General features: G+C 39.3%; 1 protein-coding gene across 1 annotated transcript; it reads left to right on the top strand.

Annotated features, from left to right (window-relative positions):
* Window positions 1-2,999: 2,999 nt before the first annotated feature.
* LOC118807938 lies at window positions 3,000-11,449 on the top strand. The gene is made up of 4 exons (XM_036570139.1): window positions 3,000-3,320; window positions 8,027-8,113; window positions 9,436-9,627; window positions 10,187-11,449. Exons 1-4 carry the CDS (start codon window positions 3,020-3,022, stop codon window positions 10,372-10,374), a joined length of 768 nt encoding a protein of 255 aa, XP_036426032.1. The 5' UTR covers window positions 3,000-3,019; the 3' UTR covers window positions 10,375-11,449.
* Window positions 11,450-12,343: the final 894 nt, after the last annotated feature.

Below are 12,343 nucleotides of genomic sequence, written 5' to 3'. Positions count from 1 at the left end.
AACCACCAGTGATCTTTTTCAGTTTTCAAATGAATTGTTGATGATGACAAAGTAGTGATAAACCAGAAAAAAATACGTTTTCTTTGGGGACTATTTTTGCCATGTCCTCCGCAGCCATGAATGGATTTAAAAACATGTTCTACACCGAAATCTTCTCAAAATTATAATAAAACAACAGCTCAGGCAGCGTATTTAAAACCTTTACACGAGTTTTTAGAGGCATTAAACTTATCAGACGTCTGGTTCCTACCACCACTGTGTCTACCTCTCAAGCAGTTTATTATGTAGAAATGTTAGGACATTAGTGGAATTCCCCTTTAATATCAACCTGCGCAGCGGCTCTCTCTATTTATTTGTTTCTGTTGTCCACTAGGGGGCAGTGAATAAATAGTCAATTTAAAAAAATTTTAAAAAGTCCATTTAGCTCAGTGTACGCATACAGAACAGAAGTGTGAGCAGCAAAGATTATATATATATATATATATATATATATATATATATATATATATATATATATATATATATACACATCGCGATCTATCTGTATGTGTATGCATATATGTATATATATGGAACCTCTCTACATATACAGTCCGGTAGGGGGCGATAGATATATTACAAATACATTACAAATACAAAACAGAGGGCCGAGCAGCACAGCTTATGTTTATTATAACTGACCACATGTTCGCACATCTCTCTCTTTCTTTCCTCTCTCTCCCTCTTCTTTTTCACTCTCTCACTCTCTCCTCTTTGCCTTTCTTTTTCCTCTCTCTCTCTCTCTCTCTCTCTCTCTCTCTCTAAGTGTATATATGACACGCCCCTTACTCCCAGAATTAAGCCGGAGGCATAAAAATCAGTCACCCTGTAAAACCCCCTCAAACTCACTGCAGCTCCAGCATGGCCGGCTTTCTGCTCCTGCTGTCCGTCCTGCTCGCGCTGTCTGATGCTGAAGAGCATGCTGTTAACGGTGAGGACACACACTGAAACGCTCAGCCTCTTTCAACACTGACATTAACAATGAATATGGAAATAAGGCGCTGGAGTTAATAGTGTAATATGTGTTTTAGTGAGTCTGATGAGTGAGGCTGCACGTTTTGGATTACATTAGCAGTTTTAATGAGATGTGCATGAAGGGAAATGAGCGTTCTGCTGTTTTAAGTGTGTTTTAATATGACCTCTGTGTTGGGTTGAATCTTTGAAAGTGGACAAAGTGATTGCACTTATTTATTTACAATAGGATATTCTCTTTTTCTTAGTCAAACCAGTCAGCCAAGTCAGTTGGCCCACTTTTTTATACCGAATATGAGAAGAAGAAACTTATGATGATGATAAAGTGACCTTAATGTCAGAGATAACTGAGTGAATTAAGGGATTTTCATTCTGGGTACATATTATAGACAAAATAATAATGTTGAAAAACAAATTTCACATGTTCAAGCTTGCTTATGTAGACTTCAGAAGAGTGAGACATGCATAAGCAGACCGCCATACCCTTTAATTTCAGTGCACACTCAGCCGGACTGTTCATTTACTAAACTCAGCTTTAAAGGAATAATCCTGCATGCTGCTCAAAGACATAGCTTTACAGATTTCATGTTGTGTTAACACAGTGCTGATGGGTTTTGTGAAATGTGTGCTTCTAATGTAATATACAGCAAAAACTAAAATATAGACTACCATTGGCTTCTGTGGCGGTCTTGCTTTCAGAACGCCCTCGCAGGTCTAATAGCCCATCAAAATGTTCTCAGGCTATTGTATGAATTATGAATGTGCACTTTAACATATTCACCAGAGATTTCAGCATAAAATTATGCTAACGAAGTCTATAATACAAATATGTTTGAACAGTCAGTCCTTTTACATTGTGTTCTAAGTGAATATAAGACATATATAATAATACATCCTCTACAGAGATCACACTTCAATTGGCCTTTTCTGTAAATTTGACTTTACAATTTCTGTTTATTTGCCGAGTTTAACATGTTGGGAAAAAGTAAAATTCAAAATAAAAAATGTGGCGTAATTTTATGTTTATAGCTTTCCCCCAATGTGTTAAATTCAGCAAATAAACAGCAAGTGTGCACTAAAATGTGCAGAAGTGTGTTCTCTGTAGAGGATGTGTTCACTTATTCACACTTAGAAAATCAACAAAGCATGTAATTTGACCAAGGGTGCCCAAACTTTTGCATATGAATGTATGCAAATATTAAGAATAGATACCTTTAGATATATTTAACATGTACAAATGGCACCTTTAAATGTATTTAGCACATATATTCTTAAACATCACATATATTGTACATATATGTTTAATTGTGCGTATATGTTTTGTAGGGGCAGTATATTATGAAACCTCGAATCTTCATTTTTGTTGTTTTTCAGTTTTTGAAATAATTTAAAAATGTCGGTTGCCTTTTACATTTTGTATAAATTTCATGACGAATGGACCAACAGAAATGGCCAAAATATACTTGGAAAAAAGTCTGGTTCCATTGACTTACATTAAAAGTAAAGTAAGTTTTTTCCTTCTCCTCATGTTGGAGATACAAAGTTTTGTTCTGACAACAGCGATTTGCAATTTAAAACTTTGCTGTCATAGCTTTATTCTGTATTGCTTTATGTCTCTTAACTGCTCACTGTGTCATCCACAGAGCTGTTCTCCCTGATTGTAACTCCACCAGAGAAGACGGTGCAAAGCGGTGTGTCTGACTCCAACAACCACACCAGGGCTGCAGGCAAAGACCCTTCCCTGCCTGTCAATGAGCTGCTGGAACAAGGTAAAAAGTCTGCAGACCCAAAGTCCATGCATGTCCTGCCCGCTACTGGGGTTTGGCCTAAACATGTGGACTTGGCGCCTCTGCCCCGGCCTGGACCTCACAGCAAGAGCAAGAAGGGGTCCAAGGACGACCGTTTTCCAGTGGAGCACAACAGCGAGAAGACGCGGACCGATGACGTCCAGCGTGCAAATCAGCCTTTCATACCTTCTAAAGTCGTCCCGGGTGTTGGTGTTGGAGTAATGAACCGCACCCAGAAAGCCACACCTGAAAGCCCGGTGGTCCAGTCCAACAACCCCCCACCCAGTGAATCTGACATTTACCATAACCACAACTCCAGATCCCGCAGCCGGCCTCAGCCCACCACGTCCAACTCACGCGGGAAAGAGAAAGAGAACGCCAACAGACGACTGGATCCTGAAGAAAACAGGCCTGGCAAGTCCAGGCTGAGTGGAGGCAGCAGCTTGAACATCACTCGACCGTTCATCTTGCACAACCGCCGCAGCTCCAGCCTGCTCTACCATTTCGACATCCTCAAGAAAGGTTTGTAGAGTTTCCTTATGGTTGATGGTTGGTGATGCACTGATTTGCTTTACCGGTGACTGATCCACATTCAGCCCTGTTTCTGATGTATATGATGACTATGAAATTCCAATCCCTTAACAGTTGGCTGGTATCGGTTTGGCCAGTCGGTATTTACACATCTGAATCAGTATCAGGGGAGGGAAAGGTTAGATCGGATCAAAGATTAGATCGTGCATCCATAGTTGATAGCTGCGGTGCACAGTTGGAGTGGGCCAGGGGTTGGCAACAGGTGTCTCCAGAGCTGCATGCGGCTCTTTTACGGCCCTGTTGCGGCTCGACAGCAGAATTAGATTTTTAGGAAAAAATAAAATAATCCCCCTTTGCAGTAAAGTAAAGCTCTGCTGATCGTTCTAGGACAGTTTTGAAACTAAATGGTCATAACCGCTGGAGTTAATTTGGCCTGTAACTGTTAATTCACCGGTTAAATTGGCTCACAGACTGCTGGTCACCATAGCAATGCAGGCAACATTCTCGACCTGCTAGCTAACGAAAAGGGAAAGAGAAAGATTTAAGGCGAACGTCGATAATTTGGAGGCAAAGGGGCTTATTTGCATTTATAAGCACTCCAGCTGGTTTACTGATACGTTAAATCTGCATCGAGAAACTGTCAAACACTAAAATGTCACAAAGCTGAAGTCAGTTTCTCGTTTGAATTTTTCCGTTCCACCTTAAATGGTGCAGCAGTTACATTCTGGCGCCTCAGGCACCATTTAAGGTGGAACGAGAAAATTCAAACAAGAAGCTGTCGAAGGAGAAGCTGACTCCAGCCTTGTAAAAAGTTGAACATTGGGAGACATTTTACTATACCACAGTATTTCATATCAATACATTGCATTTAGCCCTCTAAGAGGTTTGGGGAAAAAGTGAATAAACATTATTATTGTATTTGTTGCCTATTTTTAAAAAGCTGTAAAAAATTAATCCATAAACGTTTTGGACAATTCAAAAACAGAATAAATGTAAATTGAATTTTAATGTGTAGCTTATTAGAAATACTCTTATCAAAAGAAACCAAGCGTAGTCTTAGAGGTCCTCACAAGGCAGCCTAAAGCATGACTGCCAAAGCTGGGATTTGAACCCCAGTCACAGTAACACTGGCAGGGATGAACACTCTGCTGTCAGATTTTTGTCGTTTTCCCATTAAACATGACTGTCTTGCATCCTTTTATTTCTTTTAGCTCTTGCTAACTAGTAAAAACCAGTCTGAGATTTACTCCTGTCGGGTCTCTTGCTCGGTCACTCTCTCTTTTTCTCTTCCTCGGGTAATGTTGTCTTTTTCGGTCTCTTCGCAGCCTCTGCCATGATGTCCATGTGGGGAATAGCAAGCTACTTATTATAGATAACTGAAGAGACATAGTTGTTGGTGTGTGACGTGATGCTGTAAAGCGCTACGCAGCTCTTGCGAGAAGTCTCGTGCCGCTCCTCCAAAAAAACATAGCGCTATAGCAGGCATTCTGGCCTGGAGTGGCAGTGACAGAAATGCCATTCTCCCTATTAAGTCAGGGTACCATCAGAATGATTTTGAAGCTGGTATTTTAAGGTAAATTTGTTACATAATGTCGCTGTAAGCTCCATAGAATCTGGCATAAAGCCAATTTTTGTTTTTGTTTTGTTTTTTTACAATGACAATAAGATATTTACAATGAAACTAGCGAGTTATTATCGCTAATTTCAGAATTTTAAAATAATTATTATACGTGCTGAGCGAGAAAGCACAGTGTGAGAGCAAAAGGGCAGGGGCTACAGTGTCGGAATGTGTAAATATGTGAAAACGTCTATTTTTGTACAATGTCCCATGTCTTTCTGGTATCGTATCACCAGATTTCCCATAGGGAATCCACAGTGTACAGATATCGATCTATCGGTCATTGACAGGGGGGTAAAAAAAAAGCACCATCAATTTTGGAATATTGGAATTGACTATAATCAATTATAAAAATATATAATAATGTGCTCAGCTTCGGGCCAAAATATATTTCTTATATAGTTCTCATTTTCCCAATATAAAAAAATCTTAGTTAATTTTATAGTCTATATTCCATTACTGTGTAAATTTGCAGATATTTAGTGTATTTTTAAAAATAGTTCTGAATTGCGCCAAAATATTGTAAGTCAGTTTGGACCATGGTGAATTTTGAGATGTTGTGATGCATTAAATTGGTTTCTAAAGAATCATAATTACATTGAATCACTGTGAGGTCAGAGATTTACACTCCCATTCACAGAGAGAGGAAATAGGAATGTGTGTGTTTCAGAGAGAGAGAGAGAGGGAGAGATTGCTGAGGGTGGATAGTTATTCTAATTACTCTCTCCCTCAAGCCCCAAATTGCTGCTTAGCTCCCTCGCTTGAATGCATCCTTTGTGCTGATGCTTCACGAGCCATAAGATTACTGGGGAAAAAAAGAATGTGAAATATGCCTAAGTGAAATGGGCTAGGATACAGTGAGCGGATATCAAAAAGATAGCCCTTCCCTGTCCCATGCTGGCTGGAATGTAGGGCCTTTGGCTCATGTAATGACACGGCATTGACAGCTTTGGTCGACGGCACGACGGTGGAATGAACTCAGTGGTTTTTTCCAGTGGCACACGGTCACGTCTATGTCATTTATTTAAAACATGCAGTCAATTTATTACATCTGTAATTTCTGAATGACTCAGAGATGCTTTTCTGGACAGGAATAAACCAAGATGAATGCTAAATGTCATAGATAAATCCTAGATAAATGATTTCCAGTGTCCCTAATGATGGTATAATTTAGTCCCTGACCAAAGCCGAATGTTAAATGGCCTAGATAAAACCTCGTTAAATGATATCCAGTGTTGCGTCCGCACTGAAGGTAAAATATAATTAGTCCTTGACCAAAGCTGAATACGTAATGACCTAGATAAATGATTTGCAGCGCTAAGTCTCCACTTTTGGTATAATTTAGTCCTAGACCAAAGCTGAATGCTAAGGCCCAATCGCATTTCTTATTTTTACCTCTACCCCTTGTTTTCGAGTGTCACCTTGCCCCTTGGAACTGAGTTACAATGGGTAGTGGTTGAAATCTTTCCCTTCAAAATGGAACAACCTTCAAATAAAAAAGAACATTACTTCATTAACAGCTACTAGCGGTGCTCTGTAGGCGACCCTGCCAGTCTGCAGTGATAGCAGAGGAGGGAAAAGTTCAGCAACCTCGCTAGTTACATTTAGGGCATCATATGCCTTCAAAGTGGGGGATACGATAATTATGTATTATCACCCACCCCTAATTCTTCAGTGATATGAAGCTGAAGTCAGTTATTCGCCAGATTCTTGTTTGAATTTTACTGTTCCACCTTAAAGGGAGCAGTAGTTACATTCTGGCACTTCAGGTTTCAGAACTGCTGGACTATTTAAGGTGGAACGGGAAATTTAGCTAGCTAGCTACTGAGACATTAGCGTACTATTACCGATTTTTTATGCTAGTTATGAAAAAAAGGACGATAATACATTAAAATGACTTTAAAATGACATTAAACTAAGATAACACAGTGGTTAGCGTCATTTTTTAACTGTGAAAATTCTCACATTTGTAGGTTTCTTTGGTTGCAGCCATCTTGCCGGGTTTTCTTTTTTTCACAACATTCTATATGGAGTGTGCTTCTGAAAAACCTCCGTTTGGAGGGCCATGTAGCCCTAACACTTCGCCCTACCCCTCTGTCTCAACAAAACTCAGGACACCCTACCCCTAGGCGTGAACGTGTAAAGCAGAGATGTAAGGCTAAGTGGTAGGGTCAAGGGGTGACATGGGATTGGGCCTAAATGACCTAGCTAAAACCTAGCTAAATGGTTTCCAGCGCTAAGTCCACTGAAAGTACAATTGCTAAATAGTATTAAGCTGAATGCTAAATGACCTAAGGCTAAGTGGTAGGGTCAAGGGGTGACATGGGATTGGGCCTAAATGACCTAGCTAAAACTTAGCCAGCGCTAGGCCTGCTGAATATTTAATTAGTCCTAGACCAAAGCTGAATACTAAATGGCCTAGCTAAAAACATAGCTGATTTCTAGCTTTCACTGATGGCAAAAACTATTGATTCCCATAGGGTTTACGCCTAGTCCAGCTGAACGTGCAGCTGGTCAACCACCTTTACCATCTAGATCAGCAAGAATCTAGCTAATGACTAGCAGTGAACACCTTAGACCTTCTGAAACCAGCTACCACCAAAAAGCTGGTTTTAGCTGGATATTTCAGGAGGATTTACACAAAAGCCAGGTGCTAATGACTTAACCTAGCTAAACAATTACCAATGCCATGTTCCCACTGAAGGTGTTATTTAGTCCTAGGCCAAAGGTAAATGCTAAATGACCCGGCTAAAACCTAGCTAAATGATTTCCAGCGCTAACCCCTCACTGATGGTGTAATTTAGACGTAGATTAAACTCCCCTCCACCCCAAATATGCAAACCTAATGCTAGTCTTTAAAAGTCCCCACTGTAATTCAGTCTTACTGTAGTCTTCGTGTAGACGAGACATAATCTTGAAAATACCAAATTGGAGTCCAATGAAAATGACTGACTTTTGCTTAACTTATTTTATCTGAATGCATCTTAGACACAATGCAGTGCACAGAAGGAATGCTTTACTAGTCCACACTAGTCCAAGCTTTTCCATGTTTCATCATATCTCCATATCACTGTTCCAGAGTCAGACTTCACCCAGGATGCTGTGTGTCTGAGTGAATGCCGAAAAGAGAAGGACGAGACAGAACACTATTGCTACAGTGAATTTGGTGAGTTTCTTTCAGTTTAACACATTGAACATCTATCGATGAGCATGCTATAAAACCGATTTGTTGAGTTCACTCAAATGATTCAGGGAAAAGAACTGCCTCATTTGAGTTGCAGGAGAATCTAAATATTAGAGCTAGTTAAGTTAAATTAGGGCTGAATGTGACCTTCACAGTAATGGAGCCTCAAATGAACCAATACTTTTCCATAAACAACTTGAGTTCTCAGCAAATCGGGTTTTACAGTGAAGCCCGAGTGCCTGATTCCTGAGAAGGAGTGCTGCTCCACAGTCAGCTTATATTATATGACTCCTAATGAAAAATCGAAGCACACAATGCAGTGTTTGTCCAAATACCTAGGTGTACTTTCAATTTCAATTTATATTAATTTTAGGAGAGATTGTGTGTGTAATTATTTTGTTGTGTAAAATTCTGCCTACTCTCGATTAGTTAGAACAACACAGTTTGTTTGGGGATGAACCATTTAAAACTGGAAACTCAAAATTACGTGGCAACACTAAATATTCTAGTGGTTCGATATGATTAATTTGCATATTTCGACTAAAACTGTGCTCTGTGCCACAATTCTCATTACTTTCAATTGTATTTTTGCCAGCCTAGCAACAGCTGGACCAATAGAAAGTGTGAATTAGGGTGCTAAACCTTGCTATAGTCTGCTTAAATCACAGTACAGTACTGCAGAGTAATGAAAGGTACACTCTTAAAAAGATGGTGCTTCAAGGGTTCTTTAGTAAAGAAAGTGGTCCTGTATAGAACCATGAACACTCAAAGAACCCTTTGCATGATTAAAGAGTTCTTTGCATTATGAAATGGTTCTACATAGCACCCAAAACTGTTCTTTTATTGTTACAGTTTCAAGCTTGTAACAATAGAAGAACCCTTCTGGGTGCTATATAGAATCCCTTTCAAAAAGGTTCTGTATAGAACTGTCCATAGCACATTCATGCACATTTTCCGTCAATCTGAAGAACCCTTTCATGATGCAAAGAACACCTTTAATCATGCAAAGGGTTCTTGGAGTGTTCATGGTTCTATATAAGACCATTTTCTTTACTAAAGAACCCTTGAAGCACCATCTGCTTCAAGAGTGTACTTAAAAAGGTTCACTAATCGTTCTTGGCTTTGATGTATGGAGCATCAGGAGTCCCTCAGGACCACTTTGAGAACCACTGCTTGATGGAACCTGAATTAGTTCATAACAAAGAACCAATTTGTCATCTTTATTTTAAAGAGTTTAGATGTATCAGGCTTCACAGTCCATTGACAATCCAAGGTAAACAATATGATCATTAATCAAATTTCAGCCATCAACGGCATTGTCCACGACATCGATATGATCCGTCGAGGCATCAGGCTGGTCACTCTGCTGGTGAACAGCGACGGCTTCTACAAGATGAGCCGCCTCTACGTCACTCCAGACACATACTTCTTCAAAGTGAACGTCCTGGTGCTGGACACCTTCAAATGCACCAAGCCCTGTCCAGACTTCAAACTGGGTGAGTAGTAACTCCTTCATGGAGTGAATGGGTCCACTGTTTTCAACCCTTTGGCTTTTACAGCCTGATTAGGTGAACCTGTGATGTTTTTTTTAACGGAATATGAAGTAATGACCTACATTCCACTGAATGACTTTTAAACTCCATAACAGTCCAGTGGACGCCTGCAGTCAGCTCATCAGCCAATTTTGAGTTCAAAGAAGTGTAGTAAAGAAAATAAACCAGCCATCCAAACCTTTTTTTTAACTTTCACATTAATTTAGCAGAAATTTATTCACGTTGAGAGTTATTCCTGTCATTTTGATATGCATTTAAATATATAACTGCATATTTAATTACGCAGCGAATGTGGTACGAATTGAAAGTTTAGAATCGGCAGTTTCTCTACTTGCAAGTCAAAATAATTAATACAAAAATTACACCATATTAATTAGCACTGCTAATAACTGACTTCTATGGGTTAATCAATGTTTTTTTGGTGGTTAAACACCCATGACCACGAAAATAATGCTCTTTTCCTCTATTTGATCCGGAATATGTGATGTTTTATGTTTTACAGGCAGCCGATACATAGTAATGGGGCAGATTTATCACCGGAGACGCCATCTTCCCACCAGTCTCCTTGCTCTCGTTGGAGGCAAGCTCAAACCAGGCGATGGTCTCCTGCGCAGCAGCAACTACGTCAAACGCTTCAACAAGAGAAGGCACCAGAAAGCTCAGGAGGCCACACGCTCGAGGTGCAGGTGAAAGAAAAATAACAGGAAAACGAAGAAACTAGTAGCCTCGCTACTGACACCTGCTGCACGGGAGGACTAACTGCGGCCTTATGTAAAAATAAAAAAGAAACAACCTCATAATCATGCAGTATTATCGGAGGAGAGAGGGACAAGCAAACAATGGCTTCTCTGTCCACTCTGTCCGAGCGTCCTAGGGTCAATCAAATCCAAGTGGGGATATTTTGCTTGCTGTACAATGCTTGCCTTTTTGCTTGTCCTCTTTCATAGACGACTCCGGGGGGAATCTGCTGAATTCCACCCAGTCGCAGAATATCTGATTCATGTCTGGAACATGAACCAAGAACCGGCTAAATGTTTCCTTCACGACATTCAGAGAAAAACTGCAAAATTACATTTTTTTATGTTTATATATAATGGATAACAGTGGATAGATGCAGCAATACCCTTTTGAAAAAGAACTACGGTAATACTACAGAACATTCTTTAGGATTCCTGTTGTAAACTGACAAATGTAGCACAAAAATGTTATAAATCATTATAAGATGGTACTACAGGAATATTACACGCAAGTAAAAGTGTTGAAGTCTACAGAAATCTAATAGCTTCTTACTGTATTACTGCAGGCTTTTTTTATGAGGGTAACCACGACCACATATACACGCAACCTAGTACGCTTTCAGTGGGCACTTAAATTTACACTTCCAGATAAGGAAGAGCTGTTGGCAGAGATTTTAGTGTTTCTTTACAAAATATACAGCACCTGATGTTACCTACAGCTGACATGTACACCCTGTTTCACTGTCCTCTATCCAATCACACTTTTCACTGCGGGAATGTCATGTGTCATTACAACACATTCCCCATGCTTTGTTTGTTTTCCGTTCACACCATTTGACCGGCCACACCGGGCCAGCATTAGTGAAAAATAGGAACGGTCGTTTACCCCGTCTGCAGGACTGCCACGGGACAAGCCAAGAACACAGAGGTCCTATTTAGCCCCCGTTTTCTTAACATTGCTTTCTCCCTTTAGTCAAGCTTCTTATCAGAATTCAGGAAATGCACTGTTACGCTCAAAAGAAAAAGAGAAAGAATGAAAGAAACGGGGGGATGGGGTTGGAACGGGGACAAGGGGAAGTAAAAAGGGGAGAAAAAAGGTTAAAAAAGAAAAAAACAAAACTGAAAACCAAAACCCTTTTCTTTCAGACAAGGTTGTATTTCCATCTGACTCTCCGAGCAGTAATGTATGAAAGCCCTTTCGCACCAGGCAGAAGAGAAAAAGGCAGGGATGTGTCAAAATTTTTAATTAGAATATATAATACATATGAAAAAAAAAAATAAAGCAATGACTTTTGTCTAAAAATATTGACTTGCTATCTCAACCACTTATGTTTTCAATATACTGATTTAGTATCTCATTTATTCGTCTAAAAATATTGATTTAGTATCTCGAAATAATGACATTTTCTCAAAATATCATGAATTACTTATTTTCCCAAAATATTGACTTAAGATCTCAATCACTTATGTTTTCAATGTACTGATTTAGTATCTCATAATTATAATTTACTCAAACTATTTAGAAATAATGACATTTTCTCAAAATATTGACTCAAGATATCAAAAAATGACTTATTTTCTCAAAATATTGACTTAAGATCTCAAAATGACTTAATTTTCTCAATATTGTGACAGTATCTCAAAGGAATGACTTGTTTTCTCAAAATATTGAATTATTATGTTGAAATAATTATTCTAATTATACCTCAAAAAGTAATGAATTTTTGAGAAAATAAGTCATTATTTTGAGCTACTTTTTTTTTCCTCCTCTACCTGGTGGGAATGGGCTTCAATAGGAAATCGGATTACGGAGTGTGAGTGAAGATGGAGAAGGCCGGTGTGTATCGGGGCGTGTGTGGGAGTGTGTGTGTGTTTGCGTTCTAATCGGACAGTAATCTGATCCTGCGCGCACCTGGTTACAT

Source organism: Colossoma macropomum, unplaced genomic scaffold, assembly GCF_904425465.1.
Source record: "Colossoma macropomum unplaced genomic scaffold, Colossoma_macropomum, whole genome shotgun sequence".
In the NCBI taxonomy this organism is placed as follows: domain Eukaryota; kingdom Metazoa; phylum Chordata; class Actinopteri; order Characiformes; family Serrasalmidae; genus Colossoma; species Colossoma macropomum.
The sequence above is the reverse complement of the archived record's forward strand: the minus strand, read 5'-3'. Positions and strand labels throughout refer to the sequence as shown.

Bases quoted from the DNA above. Each gene is read 5' to 3' on its own strand.
- LOC118807938 (XM_036570139.1), top strand. From the start codon at position 3,020: ATGAACCGCACCCAGAAAGCCACACCTGAAAGCCCGGTGGTCCAGTCC. The intron at 3,321-8,026 runs GTTTGTAGAGTT...TCACTGTTCCAG, and splicing joins TTTCGACATCCTCAAGAAAG to AGTCAGACTTCACCCAGGAT. The intron at 9,628-10,186 runs GTGAGTAGTAAC...TATGTTTTACAG, and splicing joins CTGTCCAGACTTCAAACTGG to GCAGCCGATACATAGTAATG.